Source organism: Homarus americanus, unplaced genomic scaffold, assembly GCF_018991925.1.
Source record: "Homarus americanus isolate GMGI-L3 unplaced genomic scaffold, GMGI_Hamer_2.0 scaffold48220, whole genome shotgun sequence".
NCBI lineage: Eukaryota > Metazoa > Arthropoda > Malacostraca > Decapoda > Nephropidae > Homarus > Homarus americanus.
The window spans coordinates 2,169,455-2,191,812 of NW_024755060.1; the positions used below are offsets into that span (position 1 = coordinate 2,169,455).

General features: G+C 36.9%; 1 protein-coding gene across 14 annotated transcripts in view; it reads right to left on the minus strand.

Moving 5' to 3' along the window:
• Positions 1-22,358, minus strand: part of LOC121856415 (protein unc-80 homolog) — a 104,959-nt gene that overhangs the window by 52,409 nt on the left and 30,192 nt on the right. For 9 of the 14 annotated variants that reach the window (XM_042352005.1, XM_042352012.1, XM_042352002.1 and 6 more), the window contains 11 exons: positions 21,490-21,629; positions 19,814-19,897; positions 18,433-18,492; positions 16,927-17,078; positions 16,532-16,675; positions 13,617-13,625; positions 8,256-8,425; positions 7,366-7,632; positions 5,303-5,496; positions 4,622-4,791; positions 2,207-2,236 (listed from right to left, as the gene is read on the minus strand). In XM_042352005.1, the coding sequence (XP_042207939.1) occupies positions 2,207-2,236; positions 4,622-4,791; positions 5,303-5,496; positions 7,366-7,632; positions 8,256-8,425; positions 13,617-13,625; positions 16,532-16,675; positions 16,927-17,078; positions 18,433-18,492; positions 19,814-19,897; positions 21,490-21,629 (1,420 nt within the window). The remainder of the gene's footprint in view (positions 1-2,206; positions 2,237-4,621; positions 4,792-5,302; positions 5,497-7,365; positions 7,633-8,255; positions 8,426-13,616; positions 13,626-16,531; positions 16,676-16,926; positions 17,079-18,432; positions 18,493-19,813; positions 19,898-21,489; positions 21,630-22,358) is intronic. The other 5 variants (XM_042352014.1, XM_042352003.1, XM_042352013.1 and 2 more) reach the window with 4 other exon arrangements.

Genomic DNA, 22,358 nt, shown 5'->3' on the forward strand with positions numbered 1-22,358 from the left:
TAGATATCATCACAGGTACACATTACACGTGTACCATTCATCGTGTCTTCCACTAACTAACCAACACTCCTACATGTATGGCAGTAAAAGTACATGTTAGATGGAGTAATTGGTGGTGCAATATTAAAGGGATTAATATTGAAGTTATACAGTAGAGTGTTCTGCTTTAGAGACACCAAGTGCACAAGATTTATGTTAAGTTGCTGTACACTGAACACCTTCCTATCATTACTAGACAGTTATGTAATATCTATATAACAAGTGATTACTTTATCTAAACTACCCATAATTACTAACTAAATAAGTACCTGTAATACACACATGACACTACATCATCTGAGAAGCAATAACCTGATCCACTTTTTATCATGTTATTCCATATATCTTTCCTCTTCATATAACATGACTTACACAACTATATCCTGCGAGGTACCCTTTGTTACTGGGTATCTTAAGGTCATCTACAATACACTAGTGCTGGGGTTCTCTACCTGGTGTTAGCGGGCAACAGGTTGGGAGCACCTGTACTAGTGTATCTCCACTCGATCCAACTAAGTCCCATCTTTCTTTTCTTTAATTACTTAAGATACAGTTGGTAAAAAAGATCACGATAACTCAAGACTGAAATATTAAGACATAAGGCACTGTCACACAATATGGCCTGAGGTTATGTTGGAACAGTGTTTTGTTATTGTCTTACGTTAAAATAGCACCACAGTACACTATTGTGATGCAGTGTTATAGTGAGTGTTGTAACAGGTAACCCACAGCATAGGTCACTCATCAGAACTCACACACAATATGTAATGGCTATAGGAACTAAATTGGACAGATGGACAAATATGCTCCCCTGCATTAACAGTAGTGAGGAATGACAACTGATATATCTTTATGTATCCTTCTTTACTAATTAATATGAACCGGTAATTATCTGTCTACTCTTCCATTCTGTCGTTTATCATTTCTGTACAATTAAACCACATCCCATCATAACTACACTATTTTTGCACTAACTTTATTTTCAACTAAAACATTTCCATAATACACCAGTAAGCAAAAAATTAATAGGATGAGGAGTGTTAATTATATCTCTATGTCTGGGTTGAGGCACAAAGTCTACCATACCAACACCAAACAACGTACAAACAATATTTCTTATTGTATACAGTATATGGACAAAAAAGTTCCTTATTCTGATTCTGTATTACCATTGAAACTCTCCAGTCCTTTGGTAAATTAATATGATCTACAAATACAAATTGTTCCAAAAGGAGAGTTGAATGAGGTAATAATTGATGGTCAAGTTCATTGCTAACATCCACACTACTACACTGTACCACAACATACAGTGATTGGTCCCAAAATGGTCATAATGTTAAGTACACTGTGTTAGGTACTATATAAATAAACACTCATTAATGTGCTTATGTACTGTGTATTATGCAGATAGACCTTAACAAAACCCTAATTACTGGGATATATTTCCAGTTACTTTGTATTACCATTATGTTGCCTATTCATAAACTACTGAACAATACCTTAATTAATTCATGCATGATACAGAGAGGCTAACAGTCAACATGAGTTCTGGTTTGTACTGTGTCAGGTAGTGAGAGGTGTACACATCGAGCAGGTGAGGGGTGCCACTGAAGAACTGAGAGAGAAGCAGAGTTCTGTACAATATACCAAACAATATGAAAGGAAGCTTAAAGATGTTAAATATAAGGTGGAGGGAGTTAAAGGTGATTGAAGGGGAGTCATATACAGTAATGTAATACAAGAGACTGCACTAAACACCTGTTTTTAGAGCACCAATACCCACCATAGGCTACAATACTTAGGTTTATCATCATCAAAAATAACCAATGTATTATAGATCCAATAAAAACAGTGAGAAAAATAATTAAGAGAATTGATGCAACATTATTTAGTCAAATACAAAAATAATGTAAAATATGTTAAACCAAATTGATTTAATGGTTAACCAATGATTTTTTGAACTTCAAAAGATAAAGCCATATAAAAAAACAATGAGACTGATACAGTAATGTTTATGTTTTACCCAAATTAAGACTGAATCAGAATAAAATATCCATGACAAAATATGGCAAAAAATATCAAACTTCTAAATTTACAAAATACATACTTGAGAAAAACTGCTGGGCAAAACACAAGTGTTTAAGTTGCAGAGAACGTGAGGACTTACCCCAGGCACGGCAGCTCATCAATGAGGCTGCTGCACGTCCAGCCAGGGAGAGAACAAGGAGAGAACATTGAGAAAGAAGAACATTGAGATAGAACACTGAGAGGATAGTAAGAGAGCCTTAACAGGGAGGACAGGGAACACAGTAGCTAGACACAAAACATACATGACCAAGCCTGTTGCAGAAACAAGGCAAAGCCTTTTAACATATGTAAGGCCAATCCTTAGCATACTGTACAGTACTATAGTCACCAAACTTGTATAAGAGCAAGACAAATATCATTCCATATATAATACTGTTTGTGTCATATATAATACCAAACTTAACCTTACACAGAGATATAAAGACCAAGTGTGTTACATATATCACTTATATACAAGAGATGAATAATTTTACAAGTGGTAAGTCAAGAGGCCCACATCATCAAGACATCTCCTTACACAAACATTAGAGGGATGACATCTCAGTAACATAATATTACCTCATCTATACTTCTTGGGTGATCCTTTCTTTCTGACGTGTGATAAATCGAAAAGGAAGTAAATTCCTAAAAAAAAATGAAATGCAGATTGTGGCAAGCCAGTTATCAGTGTGTGTGTCCCTCCTGGAGTTATTAAAAAAAAAAACACGCACGCACGCGCACATGCACGCACGCACGCGCACACACACACACACACACACACACACACACACACACACACGATTAAGTTCTCCTCCCCATAGCTCAACTACACAGGTTAAATGTGAAGGCTTGATCCTGAAGTTCATTTCCTTAACTAAATCTAGAACTAAGTAACCCACATTACCCAATAAACCCCAGGTAAAGTACAGTACACCTTTGATACTAACAGGTGGGCCAGATTCATGAGTAATTACTTCTTTCCATCACAACTAAGTCCTTAAAAGTAACCATTCTAAGTGACAGGGACACCATTGTACTCCTCAAATATAGGCAGGGATGTGTTGGAATTCCTGGCCTCATCACCACCATTGTTCACATTTGTTGGGGTCAATTAACTCTTGATGCTGCTTGGTCCCTCTGTAGTTAGGTATAATGTCTCACAACCTTTCCTCAAGTCAGTCTTGGTCTACACCTGGGTCTCAGCCTCTTCACAGTCATACAATTCTTGTTTTCATTCTCCCACAGTGTTATCAGAGGACAATATATACGTTGTTATGTACTCATATTACCATTAGCTCTTGTTTCTCACTACCTGTGCTTTATACAGGTACAGTATTGTATTTGTAAATATATAAAACATCTAAAAAAAACATTTATGTATTGTACTTACCAATAATTCTTCCTTGTTTCCGTCTCCAACAAATTTAGACTAAGATGTTACTTAAACTACACATAAACAAGATTAATTACCAAGATCAACTGAATTAGCTTTGTGTTATGATTCTACACTCTGCAGCTCTCTTTAACACTCTTGACCTATGACCTCAAACAGCTTTTCATATTGCTTCATAATACACAATGGTCAGGTTACCACACCATAGTGTTACCTGGGACTGGCTTATTGGACACCATTATAAAGGCAGAATGACAGTATAAATCACAACTATATATGATGAATGCAGAAAGCCAGCCCAGCCACCTCACCCTCAAAATGGTTGACACCGAGGAAAAATTACAGTAAAATAAATCTACGTTCATATGTAGGTACAGTATACCCCTCTAACACACACACACACACACACACTTCAAGTTGGAGGGATAAAATGGGTAAACCAATCAAGCTCTTGAAGTTTTTACTCAAAGAATTATCATAAAAAATTACCAAAATGGATACTCCTTTATGTTAGCCATACAGTATAATTATTTTACATACACAAATATAGAAATATGTCATAAAGCAACACTCAAGATGAAGAAAATAGAGCATACCTTTATGAACTATCTTATTATCATCTCAAGCTTACACAAATATACTTAATGAAAATGTAAAGTGAGGAAGATTAGCAGAGTTGAGAGAGAGAGATCAATATATATGAGCATCTAAGCATGTCAAAGCTAGGAGAAGGTGCACATATGTTTGTCTTGACACACATGCCCATCACTTTGGGTAGAAAATATGTAAAAGAGAAACTAGACAATCTATACTCATAAGATATGCATGGACCACTGATGCAAATGAAGAAAATTCAAATTAGATACTTAATTTGCATACTTCAACACCAAAAGCATTAAAACTCTTGTTAAAATATACTGCCATCCTTACATAAATTCAGACTAATTTAATCTAATGATGGTCGAGTTACTGCGTAAAGGCTCCTTCAAATACATATACCGTACACACACACACATATATATATATATATACACAGCTGTAATGTTAAATGGTCAACAATTCTCAATAATTTACTGGTCACTTTACATGATGGAGCTGTCGACGGCACCTGGGAAGACTTACCTGAGGGATGGCATACTCTTGCCCTTAACTAGACCAATTGGGGGAAATCTTGGTGATGGAGGACACGGTTGATGGTGATCCTCCACAAACTTATCCAAGGCAGACTGTGGCCGCGACTTTTCTCCGTCGATGCCCCAAGAACTGCCACCAAACTCCCCCCCTGCCCCAGGCTGTAGAGGCAAACACATGATAAGCTAATGTTGTGTCACAGTGGACCCTTATTATATACTGTACTATGATCACAAACTACATGAAGTGGGATTGTTTTTGATAACATCCAAGTCACACTGCTAAAAAAAGTCAAAAGAAACATTTTTTCCCACATCCATTACATTATTTTGATTTCTGTAAGGAAGTATAAGTGACCCATACAATATGTGGTGATCAACAGACACCTCCACACTCATAAACCATTACTCAACACAAGAGAAAAGATTAGTGTTCATGTAGTTGACTCACATTTCAACACCTTCAGTTTCTACCAAAGATTCCATGTCACACTTCACACTTTTTCCCCTTGGTCAATAAATAGGAATTCACTTCAATCTTTCTCAACAGAGAACAGACCATTCACCTGATTGGCTAGAAAACTGAGCTGTCTAGTGGTGGAAAAAATAAATGGCTCCCCACTCACTACTGAACAATGAAACATGTCATGATCCAACCCTGGGAGACAGTTACCGGTTCCTCAGACACGGATGACCTCCTCGAGTCCTCATGACCTATCTTCTCAAGGGCTTTCTCTGAGCATGACCTCAGCTTAGTCTCAACAAAAGCTCTAAGCTCAGTAAGTTTCTTTTTCTTCCTTGTGCTGCCCCCAGAGCTTGACATACCCTCTCGCCGAGGGCACGGTGGATCTGCCAGGTAAGGTGAATCTGTGGACAAGAAACAAGACTTTAAAAATCTTAAGTAGAAAAGATGAGAATATTACTTCCTTTATTTCCTGTTAGGGGAAGTTAACAAATCTTCCCTTCACCTTCTTATGATGGGTAAATTTAACGCTAGAGGTCCTCCCCTAACAATGATAACACCCAGAACTGAAGCTTCTCAAGGGTAGTGATACAGAACACATGCAGAGACGGGGACAACCTGAATGGTGTGACTGTCCTTAAAGTTGGTCAGCCAGATATTGAATACAAAATGGTTGAATGGCTTGGGATCAGTGGTTGTGGGCAGTAACCTTAGAGTGGTAAGTCATGACTAATAAGACCTCCAGCCACAAGGAACAACCAGTGCACTATGTCACCCACATGTGAGGTTGACAGTGTGCTGGGAAGGGCTGACATTATCTAAGGACATGAACCCCCAATATGAGAGTGTGTACCATACTGGGCTGCCTGACTTAAGGGAGACAGCCAGGAACTTTAACTGATGGGATGTACAGACAGATGGATGCACAAACACAAACATTTAATGCCCTTTTGATGGTGATAGGAGCTCACTCAAATACAAACACTGATGACGTAAACAATACTTTTCAATCGTAAAATGACAAGAGGCAACCTTAATAGATGAATATATTATGAGGATAATAAAGACATAAGAAACATACAAGATAAATGCAGATAACATGATTCACATGCTACACTTAATAAAGAAGAAGTGATCACATGAATGAAATCAGTTTGTAAATATTATCAATGAATTTCTCTTTTTTTTAGTTATATTTTCCTTATATGAGTTGACACACACACTTGTTCAACCCCCACGTAGAGATGAACCTAATATCCGATAATTTCAAAATGAACGCCATGATTCCTGTTGTCTCGGTACGGTTGTCAAAATCCTTAGTCCGTTGTGTCATATTGTCTAACACAAGATCGTCAAGATACCCTTTGGGGCGCGTGTACGGTACAAAATGTTATTAACAAGCTCATTCGGGATTATGACCAATCAAATTTCTGGATATTTGCACACAGACAAGTTTTAAATTTTATCACTGAAAGCCTGTCTCTCTCTCTCAGCCCAGGTTTCAGTCTAACTCCTTGTACAGCCTTGTGATAACTGATAATGTGCATGAATCAACTGCTTCAGCAAAGGGTTCCCTACGCCACTGACCTGCCCCCCCCCATCAGAGCAGACACAGAACACAAGGAACATAATACTTCCACAGATGATGGCCACTACAACTAACTCTCACTAATAATGGCCGCTATTTAGTGGTTAATAAATAATGAGGTGCTTACATCCACGAGTGTTTCAACTAACAGCACGGTGGTAGCGTCCAACAAGTACAAGTGCCAACCACATTTAAAGTTTACGGTGCAACACATTCATGGACGTGTTAATCTACAGTGCACAACATGGATGGTACAGCACTGATCACTTTACATTCATCTTTAGTCTCAGTTGTGTCCTATTGATCAGGTAAAGCCTAGTAGTCTTTAACATCAATCTCTCATTCTATATAAAAACAACACAGACACGAGTATTAAAAAATATATATATGTATACAGTATAAAAATGTCATGGTAGTTTGCTTATTCAAAATGCAGTACATTTATTCTTATTTGCATGCCAGAGAATCATGTCAAATTCAGTCATTTTACATAAGCAACAATCAATCAAGTGTCTCACAAGGAATATTTTTCAGTCTAAAGCAAATAGAAGCAAGGAGCCAGACCACTGCTTGTACAGTATGTGCTGCTGCACCACTGCTGTGTGAGATATATTTCAGGGTGAGTGAGAGAGGTGCAATACTTCATGTCTAGACCAACCAAGACATGTACTGTATTATACGAAACTCAGATCAAGGAAAAGCCGACACTTCTCTCTCTTCAGCTTTGTCGTCTCGGACTCTTCCTTCTCCTTGCAAAAGAAGTCGCGGACAGAGAGCACACTGCCTTTGGGGAAGAACTTGAATTTTCTATCTCGGTGTGTGGTGAGGAGCTTCTCGCCAGCACCCTCTGGTGGTAAATGGTGGTGGTGATAGGAGGAAGGGAGGATGATCGACTTGCTGACGATGCTCATGTCGCTCGAGTTCTGTCCGCTCCGAGATGAGGTCTCGGAGTCTTGTGGTGGAACGGGATTGAATCTTGTTAACTTATGTATACTATTACCAACTACAGTACTACATAAGTCTTCCTACTTAAAGTCAACCCATTCTCCCCTTCCCCTTGTTCCATTTACGTCATTCTCCATAATTAATCTCGTCTTATTTCCAAAGGTTAGTCTATATTCCTGTCCATTCTTTTTGTTATCACTCTTGGTCTTTCACACTCACACAAATTCTCTAAAATAAAATATAATATTTTCCTCTTTATATCTTGTTATTTCAATCGTTTTTAGGTAAGTATCATCCTAATTACTTTAAATCTCTATACTGTTCAACTCTTTAATGTGTGTGTGTGTGTGTGTGTGTGTGTGTGTGTGTGTGTGTGTGTGTGTGTGTGTGTGTGTGTGTGTGTGTGTGTATCTGTTTGTCTGTGTGTGTGTGTGTGTGTGTGTATATGTGCCTGTATATATGTGTGAATGTGTACTTCAAGCCTATTCTTCTACCATTCAATCTTTCCATCTCAAAAACCTATACAGCATTTTATCTCTATGTACTTTATTCCCACAGTAACACCTCCACACCCACACACACCAAAGAAAAATATAACACCACTAATTACTAAACCACTGAATCACATACCACTAATATAATCCGACGAGGACTGATCACTCTGTTCTGGTCCTTCCTTGGGCTTCCTCTCCTCGGCCTGGTCACAGTGGAGGGATACATGGATCTTGGGAATGGGAAGAGAGTTGCTCCGACGCCTGGGAGGAATAGTATACCCCGTCTCCTCGCCAATATCCTGTAGTCTATTGCATGATGTTTGTTTGGCAGGTGTTCAATGTTAGAAGGTGAAAACAGAAAAAAAAGGAAGAAAAATAGATGTGGATTATTAGTTATTTATTTATATACAGTAAATATATTTAAAACTTATTATATACTGGAGACTATTTCATAATTCTCTGATCAATTATTATTTGTTACTGTACTTTCAAGTTTATATTTCGATAATCATATTTGCAGTTCGATTTATATCATGATTCAAATTCATTTTTTTTTATTTACAAAAGGTGTCAATGAAGTACTATAGACAACATAGCAATCATAGCTTGGTTTCATTTAATATTTTGGAGGGACGTGCATTTGGGGGGGCGGGCAATAAACTTAAAAAAAAATCATAAGGGAATCAATACGTGAATAAAAGACGATAAAACTCTACCCTACTCGTGGTGACTCTTGGTGCGAGATACTGACCATTTTATCCTCAAGATGCAAAGTTAATCCCTTCACTACAGGGACGCCATTTATAATATTTGGTTAATGCCAGATGATTTTATTCAGCTCAGAGGCGACCCCAAACACAAGGGGTTAAGATACATTGCTCACTATCCTAATATAATGTAAATGAATGAGATATATTGAACCACTACTTTTAAATTATATAAAATGGCTCACTTTCAGGAGATATTGAAATCCTTGGTGACAGTTAATGTAATAAGAATAAATTGTAATGATATTTTTTCATATTGGTCATCAAAACATTATGGGTAAGTTATATGTATACAGAAATTTCACAAAAATAAGTTAGCATGAATATTTTCTTTCCTTTATAAATATCTGTGTATATGTGACTGACCAGTGCAGTAAAGTAGTAACAATAATGATGGAACAGTAATTCCCAAGTCTGCCCGAGGGTTCACCGACAGGATTACCCGATGTGATGTTCTGTAAAATATTGGAGTAAAATGGTAAGATATCTTTTGCATTCCTTCCATAACTATGTTTATCCCAGAGGCACTGATTATGTTTTACTCACTAACAAAACAATTCATGGCTTGTAAGATACTGTCATCCAACTCTACAGTATACCTCCATTTGTTCATACATCCCACAGTAACAGGTGTTCGAAAAAATAAAATAAATAAATTAAATACCATCCTCCTCCATTTTGTCCCCATTAAACCTAAGATTAATTTCTCCCTATCTCTCTTCTCAACCAATTTTCCCTCATTTTAAATTTATTCACAAAAACTATCACCATTAACTTCCTCCTACATTACTCTCCCATTTTCTCTTTTATAAATATTCCCCCAAATTACACAGAGCAACAGGCAGTCTCATTTACCCTGAGTGTGTACAGTGCATCAAGACCTCGAAGCCCTTTAGGTAAACTCTCGGGTAAAATCGGAAAAAAATGTTCCACAGAGGAAATAATTTCACAATTTTATTTCTCGTCAATTTTACACTAACGAACTGTTTTAATGGGCAGTAATTTCAATCACATTTAACTACAATTAATGAAATATGAAGTATCTTGATAGGTTGGATTTAATTTGCATATATATCACAGTAATCCATTATCAGCTGAAAATAATCCAACTGTTTAATTAAAGTGCAGGAACTAAAAAGTGTCAAGTCTCCAATAAGGGTTTACATATCTGAAGGCCTGAAATGACGGTAAGGGCCATGGGTTTACAATTTGGTTAAGGGCCGTGGGTTTACAATTAGATTAAGGGCCTTGGGTTTACAATTAGATTAAGGGCCTTGGGTTTACAATTAGATTAAGGGCTGTGAGTTTACAATTAGATTAAGGGCCGTGAGTTTACAATTAGATTAAGGGCCATGGGTTTACTATTAGGTTTAAAATTATGTCGCGCTCATTAAACTTGAGTACAGGGCAAGAGTTTACAATTAGGTTTGAATGTAATACCTGTGAAGTTCTCATAAAACTTGAGTACATGAGTAAATGCATAAAAGAACAAATTACATCAGTTAGCTTGAGTGCAACAACACACCACAGCCCATTACCACATTTGAGTGCGTTTACAGACTTGTATCAGTAAACTTAAGTTGCATCAATAACGTTAAGTGCACCCAAAAATAAAAACTTAAGACGAGTCAATGAACCTAAGTGCATTAACGAACACAGCTAAGTGCATTAAAAAAACGTGAGGTCATCAAGAAATAAAAACACATGGTAATCAAAACATTCAACATATGAGATCATCAGTGTATGTATTTACATCCATTAGTATACTTTAACTAGAGTATACTGTATGGCTGTCATCCACAACTACAACCACTGGACTTGGACATTATCTCCTGACAGCAAAAGCCAAGGTATATAAGACTAAACAGTGAAGCAATGTGAGAGAACTGGTCACAGCTCTTTACCTTGGCATAGTGACAACTAACCTAAACTTATTTATTAACTCTATGGTATTAAGGTAACTTCGCTTGACATAATTAACCTCAAAGAAAAAATAATACCGTGAATGCCTGTTAAATCACTTCATTAACTTCACTTGACATAATTATACCAACAGAAACAAAGAAAGAATATTACTGAGCAACTATTACCACTGTCGTTAAATACTGTCGATGTGTTACAGATATTTAACAGGATAAATATATTAACATGGGAATAGTGTCAACAGATATTACTTATGAAATTAAAGTTGAAAATTAACTCTGATTTACACTAGAATATTCCCTTCATGAACCAGTAAATATACTGTAAATGTCACTTCAGGGGAAAATAAAATAATAATACTCTTTAAATCTCTAATACTATAAGATTATTTCCACTAATATTCATCAATAAATATCAATGGGGAATATTTCAATAAGTCTTCCTCTTGATGATAAATATTGTACAGTACAAAGAACATTATAACAAGAGTAAGTATTATCTATCTATACTTTGTGGTACTATGACAAACTCTTAAAAATCCATCTAGGCAAAAAATACAATGACTATACTGTACTTTTAACAGTGTGAAAGATTTAGTTAATAATACTAAAAGTTTACCAAAAAAAACCTGGTCATCTATGGGAGCACAAGTTCAAATATTCTACATCAAATAAACAAAAATAATCAAAATAATTCATAAAAAATTCAGAGTTTCTAAGAAAAATTATTGAAAAAGTGGCCTGATAGTTCTCTCACATGCTAACTCAAAACAGAAGATGTCACCTATGACCCCAGGATGTTTGGTTGTAAAAAAAATCTAAATATTTTCAACACTACAATTTATTTTATTGGTCTAAGTTCACTAATAACTTTTCTGTATTTCATTCAGTAGGTGTCATAAATTATCTTGGGTTAATAGGCTATCATGCTATTACCGTACATAGCTAGCAGGTTTGTGATCATTGGTCCTTATAGACTCTAACCTAAACTAACCATTAGACTGCTAGCTTATTGGTACGTGTATTGTGCTGCAATTAGCCTTATCCCCAATGGTTAGATTAGGTCAGAGCCTATGAGGACTGTGATCCATCTAACCATCCCTCAGTTATGGTAGGTTAATGTACTGCTATGGAACATATCTAACAGCCCCTCAGTTATGGTAGCAGGATATTGTACTCCCAAGGTACATATCTAATCACTGTATATACAGTATATATATATTTCCTTATGCAAAAATTACAAGTACTGTACCTGGAAAGGTCTAGTGAGCACCATCTGTCGTAAAATGTACAAAACTGTTAACTGTCTAAATTAATCTTAAGGGTGTGGGCCAGCCTAACTAAACATCCCAGGGTATATACTGTAAAGCACTACTCGTCTTCTCCTATGCCAAAACCTGGAAACTACTACAGTGGAACCTCCATTTAACAGACTCTATAGAGAAGGAAGTCTGTCAGATCGAGGTTCCGTTAGATGTGAAAAGTCCATCTAACGGACTATAACATTAGGTCGAGATCTGTTATATGGAAGTTTCAGTGTCAACTACAGACAAAGGACAATTCTTTAGTACTATGGGTATTTGAAAAAATATAAAGGCTTGATTAGATGGGTAGTCCTTAGCCTCAGGACACAAGCTGAAAGTATTCATGAGAAACTGAGAGTGGAATTACCTGTTCATATGAGTCAAGAACTATCCATCACCTCAAGTTTTATCAAGCACTGGTTGAATAAACATCCGAGTCATATCACTGTACAGGTACTGGAAGTTTTGAACCTTCATTACAGAATACAGTATCAAGATGTGAGCTGTAATGAAACTAAAACTCTGTTCATTATGGAGATATTAAATAGCCCTGCCCTCTTTCTCTCATCTTGGCTTGTGATTGGCCAGTTTGAAAACAAATAATTAAAGAAGAGGATACTACCATCTCCACTCACAAAATTGTAGGTCATATTGGTGGGCGGGGCAAAGTGTAACATTACCAGTACATGACAGTCATTTTAAAAAGCTCACACTCCGATGTTTATAAACCATGATTGAGGAACAAGACCATGTGCATTATGACTACAGATGTGGAGGCAAGCAGGATGTGTAAGAACACAGGATGTGGAGGAGGGCATTGCTGCTGGCTGATGTATCTGGTGATTCACAACTAAAGCTAATGAAAATACAGTATTTCAATTAGTGAGTTTTGGGATAACTAAACTAACTTACTAAACCTAAGCTCACCCAATCAAACCAAATCTAACCTCACCTAATAAAACCAAACCCAAATTAAACCAAATCTAACCTAACCAAACCAACCCCCTAGCCTGGCCTACTCAGCTACTCACCCAGAGGAGACACTCGGTACTGTACTAAATCACACACTTTACATTACCACTCAAGACGTTCAGATATGATTGGTACCCGTTAATTACCTCCAATTTATTCATCATTTCACACATTCATCGCCCATCAGTTGGGAAACACTACCATTATTCCTTTCTTGTGTCCCTTTAAATCTCAACATGCTCCCATACTTGTAACCTAACCTAACCTAACCAAAGCTATAATCTTGCCCTAACATAGCTAACCTTAATCAAATATTCTCATAAAATTCAGATCAGGTTAAGGGATTATTTTTCAGTGTTAATTATCTTTCTAAACTATGATAAATCCTCACCCATTTTGCCTCCTCTCCTACCAATATCTATGTCCTCCTCAGAAGCATATCCCTTCTCCCCCACACCTTAATCTTTACACAGAATATCAACAAAAGAGCTGCCAGATGACCAGAACAATGCCGCCGTCCACCATGTCTCACCTTTGCGCTCTAGAGAGTCAAGTTGGGGGGGAAAAAGAGCGGAAAGAGAAGTGCTGTCAGATACTACGCTCTTAAGACCTCAGGCTTATGGGAGGCGTTGGTTAGACTAGTCTCTGGTATATTTATAACATCATAGCCTAACTAAAGTCAGTCTTGCTTTCTGGTTAAGTGTTAATTCATCAATATATATTCTACAATTACAGTTAGAAAAGTTAGAAATAAGATTAAAAAAATTATCAAGGAAATATAGTAAAGAGTTTAAGAATTTATAGTGAAAATGTTTTATTTCTGTAAATGTAGCAAGTTATAGGAGACAAAACCTCTGAGTGGAATAAGGGTATGTGAAGAAGGCAAGACTAACAGTACTCAAATGGAGGATTATAAAGCTACAGGACAAAGAACAAATGGTTAGTTGTTAAGGTCATGGCAGTTAGCCTGGTTTGCACACCTGACACATCTTAACTGTTCTAATTTAATCCTCTTTCAGTATAAATCACAGTAATTCTTTCAGCATAAATCACAGTCACTTTCATGTGATCCTTCCAAACTTCCTTCTTTTTCTCCCTTTGATGCGAGATTAATCAGAGTGGCCTTTATGGCACCCAAGAGAGATAAACCAAGCATATACGTAAACTCATGATTTTTTTCTTTTTATGCAAGTTTTTCCCAACAAGTTACAGGATGGTCAGCATCAAGAGCAACAGGTAACTCTCTCTTCATTTGTCTTGATCCACTTACTCTAACTGTTGTAACCTAATCACTTAAGTGCTATGGTCTCCTCTATAACCTGGGCATCGAATCATCTGAGTGTTAGTTACGGGTTAATTGCACGTCGAGACCAAGTGAGTTACAGAGATTTTTAAAAGATAACAGGAAGGCAATAACAAGTGAACACAAGATATCAAGTTAGTTTAGAGAATAAACATGAAGTGGCCCACAGCTGCTCCTCATATGAAAGTTTTGGGCATTTTAAACACCACTTCATTTGACTGCTTTACTCAGGAAATTAATTTTAATCACTAACAATTCATTATTTTTCTTATGAAGTCTCCTCATTCATCAGCTTCACTCAACTAGCTAGAATTTAAGAGTACAAACTGTATACCCAACAAAATATGAAGCTTTGAAAGTAATCACACCGTCCACATGTTCATCTATGTTATGTGTGAACGTCATCTATCTAGAGCTACGCGGTCACCACATCTATAAGGAGGAAGCTTGTTAATAGTCTCTCCAATATTATCTTAACAGGAACAGTTGTAAATGTTAGCACTGTAATGTTCTTCCTTCCATCTCTAGTTCTGTATACCGTAGGTCTTCTCATCACATTATGAGACAGAGATATTACTGGGTTATATATCTACAGTAAGGGACACCATCTTTAATCTTGTGTCAGCATTTCTCATTACTTCAATAATATTTGCTTCTAGACCTAATGTATCTATAATACTGTATAATCTTATAATGTAATTAAGAGAAGACTTCAATTATTAATATCAGGATGTGCAAACCAAATCATGTTTCACAATTCTGAAGATATAACATGAAAGTGACGCATTGAGTTTCACTTTCAACATTAATTTAACTTGAAAATATTACATTGTTTTTCCTCACTCTTGTAAGCCTTTTTCCCACTATGGTAGAGGATGGCCAGAATCAATGAGTAAACACAGACTTCCCTTCATTCACTATCATTCATTACTTCTAATATATCAATAAGTGTGTTACGGTACTTCACTCACAAGACATTCATGCATCTAACATGAAGGGATATTAAGCCTAGGACAGTACTTTAAACATATACAGTAACAGCTACCTGTCATGATTAATTAATATCTTCAGATGTGAGTAAACATTACCTTAACTAAACCATTCTTCTCTAATATACAGCCCTACAGTACAAGGAATAGCCAAGGGAGGCAGGTGGCTCTGTTTACTTTACAGCCAATAGGTCTGTTTCATGTTACTTCAACCATGCAAATTGGTTAGTTTTACAGAAGCATAGATACACAAATTAGTCAATACTCTGCTGTATTGACAGGTTATACCCTAATATTACTGAGAATATGAAAAATACTTTATTATTTATATATAATATATGTATATGCCCTCCATAATTTAGCTCTACAGGTTAGTAGCAGAGGGAAGAAGCAAAGGTAATAATACTGAGTCTTACCAGCCACCATTATCACCCTCAGTTACATTAATAACCTTCACATAGCACAAGTAGTTGACTCTATGTACAGTGAAGAATTTACTGTCATGAGATTAACTACAACTTTGATTCAATAGTTTATGGACTCTATCTCATAACATCTTTCAGCCGTAAACTTCATCCTCTCGGTGACAAAATGAGGTCTTGTACTTCAGTCTTTATTGGTCTACAGATCCTTAGGGAGGGACTTGTGAGATTTTAAACCAGCTTAAAATAGAGTAGTGTTGGTTTTATGAGTTAATACATGAATAATATAGAAGTAATATCACAAGAGTAGGTTCACCTTTACTACTTCTTTAAACCACAGTCGTGAAAATCAGTCTCCTTAAAGTTCCATGTTTTGTTTTTCCCTACGACCATAACTTTCGTCTTTTGTATTATGCTCAATACATTCAGGCTGATGAATTCTATAATGTTACCATCTGAATTTAGGTTAATGTAATTTCCTAAACTACTGGTTTAATTATCTTTGGTCCATCCCAAAAATAAGATGCACAGATTGTAAGTAACTCTGATACTACGGTCAAATTACTTTATAAGGGAAGGTGATGCCTACTAGTTACTGAGGTGAAGCAAACTTGTGACTGAGGTGAAGCAAACTTGTGACTGAGGTGAAGCAAACTTGTGACTGAGGTTAAGTCATGGTGGCTGTCTCTGAAGCACTATGAAATCTAAAGAGAAATTCAGCTCATCATCTTACCTTCTGTAGATAAAATTAAGGGCCCAATATACACCTTCTTCCATCCACTGGTGTACAAACAAGCAGCGAAGAACAGCAACGTCAAGAAAAGTGGCCAAAGTTGGGTCGATGAGAGAGTTGGGCTTACCACCTGGACCCGACACACTGTAACAACCAATTAACACCAGCTAAAGAATCTATTTGTTACCAGTGTCCTAGTAACTGATAATACATAATCATACATATAATACAGCACCATACAGTAATCCATCATTCAGTACAGCTTGATCCAGTTGGTGTTGTGTAATCTCTCCTCAAGCCTTTACTTCCTCAATCTTTCTCTATACAGGTTGAAAGGAACTTTGTCTCTAATATACGTACATTTACTCCCACACCTCATATAGTGTTCCCCTCACCTGGTCTTGGCAGAAGAATTGATTTCATTGAGCCTCGGCGTTTGGGACTCTGTGGGTGTAGACGCGGCGACGGATGGCGGCTGTGTCGGGGAGGTGGTGGTGTCACTGATCTCCACAGTGGGTGGACGAAGGAAGGATGATGGATGTTCAGCCTGGAAACAGTAATAAGTCAGGGAACTATTTCATTATTTTTACTTTAATTAAAAAACCAAGATATATAAATATAATTGTACTGTATTTTTCAACTTAAACAATAATAAAATAATGTTAATTAAATAGCAGAAGAGATTATTAAGGGTTATCACATATAGAAACAAAATCACATGTGAATAATCATCGGCGAAGGTACCAAAAGGTCATTAAATAATGTATAATTTCTACACTTGGTAAAAATATATACAATCCTTCTTCAAATATAAACAACTGGACTAAAAATAACTTTTCCAAGATACATCAAGTCATTTTGGATGTCATGGTGCGGCCACACGTGCGTATATATTGTCACCAACAGAGCTCCTGGAAAACTAAAATGTTTCGAGAAAACAACACATACAGTTCGTAGTGATCATCTGGCCATCAAAACAGGTACAGTTGCCTGCACTTATACCAGATACAGTGACTGGCACTTTTTGTGAGATGTGGCAAATCTGTGTTTGTTTACATGATATTAAAACTCCTGGAATGGCCCTAAGGGCAAAAATAAGGCATAAATATTAAAATGTGGGTAAAAATAAAGCATTTATATTAATATGAGGACAAAAAATAAGGCATGGCCAGACTTTATTCCTAACAATTTTTAAGTTTCTGTTTAGTTCACAAAATATAGTACTGTACTGTACTGTAATCATTTAGGGTTTTGGGATAAAAACAATAGCCCTGTGCACCAATTAAAAACATGCTTGGTTATGTAAGACTCTCTAAGGTAGATATAACCACTTAAATTAACCTGAAAAAAGACTAAGAGTTGTGCAGGTAAAACATAATTAAACCAGGTGGGAATTATACCAAAAAACTTGAACATTATGGTGAACAAGGCACTAACATACAACATGCAGTGAAGTATGTTGAGTATGATGTAATGGTAAATGTTCACTACACTAAGTATGCTGAATATGTTGTGGTATTTTCTGGTGGACTGAGGACCACCATAATGCTGACTGACTATCATGCTACCTATTAAATGATGCTGGTATAGTGGGGTAAAGTATTGTCATATTATAATACGACTATAATAAAGGTTAGAATTATGTCATACAAAAATATAGTCGACAGAAAATATATTAAAAAAACTCACAACTTCCCATATTTAAAAGATATAAAGTGAAAAGGTACATTTATAAAAGTAGAATCAAGCAAGTGGATCAGATGTGGAATAACTACACACTACACCATCCATGCACTATGCTGTACAGGACAGGGAAAACATTCATGCTATCATCAAACATCACATAAGGAAAGTTGGGTGACTCAGACAACTTAGACTATGTGTTAATGATATTGTCATACCTTGTATACGTGCGACTCCTTGCCATCGTTGTCAGGGTAGGAGCCAAGTCTGAATATCACCTTGTGGGGGAGATAGGCTCAATCAGGGCCAGTCATCGTGCTAGGAAACTACAGTGCTGTAAATTATGAGGGTCACTTGGGCACCTGTTACAATATGGACAACTAATACTGTACTGTACGTGGATATGGGTCACTGAAGCAGCGTCAGTATAAACAAAGTAACTTGGACAACTGCCACATAAACATGGGATTCTTGAGCAGCTGCCACAACATGTTAAGCACTACAACAGTTGTTACATGAACCTGAGATAACCAAGAGTTATTACAAGTATGGAAATGGATGTGACCTGGGCAGCTGCTACAAGAAGGGCTGTACAAGGACACAGGTCACTGAACAGCTGCAATACAGATATAAAGTCACTCAGACTGCTGTCAGAATGAGGAGGGTAGCTTAGACAGATGTCATCTTAGAATAAACAGAGCTGTCATAAGGACGAGGGTCACTTGGACAGCATTCACAAAAGAACATGCTATGTGGTCAAGTGTCATGGGAACACATACCACATGACTCACTGGGACACATGCCATGAGGATAAGTGCTGCATGGTCATGCACCAGCTGTAGTGCTGGAGTGTGGTCATTTACCATGTGGATGACACAGTGTGACTCACTTGGTCATTATCTTATAATCATACATCAATACAACTCACATTCATTTCTTCTCTGTACTGTCAAATTCTTTCCAGGTCAGCCGACACTACGTCTTACAATTTATTTTATTATTTTCAGAAGAATATTTCAGCAACATCATTTACCACCTTCAAGATACTGTATACTGTACAGTACTCTGAATCAGAATCTGTTACAACTCAAGTGTAAGTAAAATAACATTAACCTCATCAACCTTTGTTATCAACATAAAACAAATCCCTCAAGTGTGCTGAAGGTATCTCATCCTACTCCTCCATCTTCAAGTTCAGTTCTTCCAGAGTTCTTTGACAACTGTCTGGGTATGAATGTCATCTGGTCAATACTGTAGTCAAATTATGTATTATAGCAAGTTATTATACAAATAAGGTTATATATTATACAAGTGTCACATTCACTAATCATCCATCAAATAAACTCATTGGAATTAATCGCTTCTTGTCCGATCGGCGAAGTTAAGTGACGTCGAGTCTGGTTAGTACTTGGATGGGTGACTGTCTGGGAATACCAGAAGCTGTTGGTATTTAAACTAATAGACCTTACTGGAAATAAGCATCTGATGGCTTTGTCGACTATCCTTGGTTAAATCGCCTAAATACCAATTGTTAATCATTATTACAGGTATTATTAAAAAGAGGCAGAGTATTGTATTAGCATCACTTGTGCCACCTACCACATGCTCCTCCTCAGTGCTAGACGTTTCCTCTGGGATGGTCTCTGGAAAGGTTGCTTCACGATTTCCACTCAGGAGCCGCAGCTGACACAGCAGGCAAGATGAGAGACAAGGTCACATACACACAAGATTAAATGCTGCCAACTGTGTTAATTATCAGCCCCTGTAGAGACTCAACACTAACAACACACGTGGCTCTTCCTGGGTCACATAAAATACTGTACCAAGAGGGATTCACTGCTATCATGGCAAGTATAAACCAAGGCATTCATGGTTGAGTAATTACTGGTGGGACATTAAGGGTTTACAGACCATAAACCAGCTACTGGGGTAAGGATGAAACCAATCTTTGTGTTGCTAACTTGTTGACTGTCCATGGGTGCAATATGGACACCATCTGTCACAGTACATGAGAGGATTTTAATGAGATGCAAATTAAGATACCTGCTGATGCAAGACCCAAGGAGGGGGTTGTGGGTAGGGGGGGAGAAGGGAATATATAGCATTATGGGACTTGCTTAACTTATATCCAGGAATGAAGTTTATGACAATACATAAAATACAACAAACCATTATTAATGAAGTCCTGAGATAAAGATTCATTGTCTGATAAAAAAAAAAATAAAAAAAGTGAAAACTTTACACCACAGCAACAGCCTATTTATGTTGAGCATGCATCGTCAACTGATGCAGAGAGCAGTTTAAGGGTTAAACCACTTTTCAGTAAGTTGAGTAACGTAATGAACGTACAGAAACGTTACCAGGATATGAAGATTGAATATCACACACACATCGGCCAACCCCAAAAGCAGATAACCAACAACTGTACACATTCCAGCAGCACTTACTGTACCTTCAAATAAACATAACTCAAACAAAATAAAGATAAACATTAAATCTGGGGCAGCGCTTCACTTCTAACAGGGACAGACTGGGAGCGTCTGACCTGTGAGCTTGTGTAGCTGGAATCATAAATGGTTGATCCTGTTGTGTTGTTCTGTGGCCGAGACTAACTTCAGAGGATCAATAACTCCAAACATTTTTTCCCTCTCACTCATACTACTGCATATATGAGGGGCAACTTTCTATGCCTTATATAATATTCGTTTACTTAAGACTTAGGCGTGAATTACAAAGCATTAATATCCGTCATAGTTCAATAGGTCTTGGTGTGTGAATTTACAAGATGTAGTGTACGCGTACATAAAGGCACCTTAAATCTCGCCATGTTATTTTCCGCCAATTACACAATAACCGACAATGAACATCATCCTACTTCATCTTCCTGTGTTCATGATATTCAGTTCTTATTTAAATTCTTGTTTTTACTGAATCTATCTTTTGGTTTCCACCGATAAATAACATTGTAACATCACCTTGTTTACCCTTTCCCTTACCCTCTGTTAAGAACTTTGGTCCCTAATACAAACTCCTGATTGTAATATTAAAATAAAATACTGTAATAACTTGCCAGCTCATCATACTTTCCTCCCTTTACAAACCCCTTCTTTCTGCCCCTTTAAATCCCTTAATATCATACTGTACTTATTAATCATCCTCGACTGCCACCCTCATCCACCCCTTCCTTCCCTTACAGACTACAGTATATCATTCTGTCTTATTTACACAGAATATTTTATCTCTCTTTTATCTCTGCTCCTCCCCCTCACCCTCACCTCCTCCTCCAGTTTGGCAGCATCTGGGATCCTCGAGTCCAATGTCGAGGACGACGTAGGGTCACTAGGCGGAGGTGTGATGGAGCGACTCTTTCCCCCATTCAAGAGGAACAGGAGTGTGTCGTCGTCAGGGCTGATACCTGTAAAGGAGTCGATCAGCTGTAGTAACATTCAGGAACACAAACACACACACAATACAGTTACAAATTTCTACCTGTTGCTCAGTACGGTCAGATATTACAGCTTTGTTCAAGGTTTTGTATGACTCAAACAGATAAATAAAACATAAATTAAATTATAATATTAAGTATAATAGTGAAGAATAAGCTTATATATTTATAAATGTCAAAATTATGAATAAAATGTCAATAAAATAATCAACCACTGAAATAACTCTTTTTTTTCTCTCACTCCTACAAGCCTCTTCCTGTTATGATAAGGTGACCAGATTGATGCCGAGGTCCTGACTCTTGGTAATATTGTATTCCAGTTATGAAATCAAACGAGTATATTATCTCTTTAAACAACTGTCTTAAAGTGAGGAACTCTCACAAAACTGCACGTTGGTGAGAAAGTGAAGAATTAAATATAAAAAATGATCAGCACTTAACAGTAACTAATATTTTCATGAGGTTTCCTTTAACCCTTAGGTGCCATGACAATTCTTCTCTGCACATGAGTGTAATTCACAACACCCCAACACACATCTTATAGTGACCATTTACAGTATTATAGAAAATAGTGTATAAATCACTGACATTACAAAAAACTATATACTGGATAAATAAATCATAATAAAACACAAAAGCATAAATATCCAACTTGAGTTAAAGCTGTGAAGTGAAGGCATTTACCTACAACTTCATCAC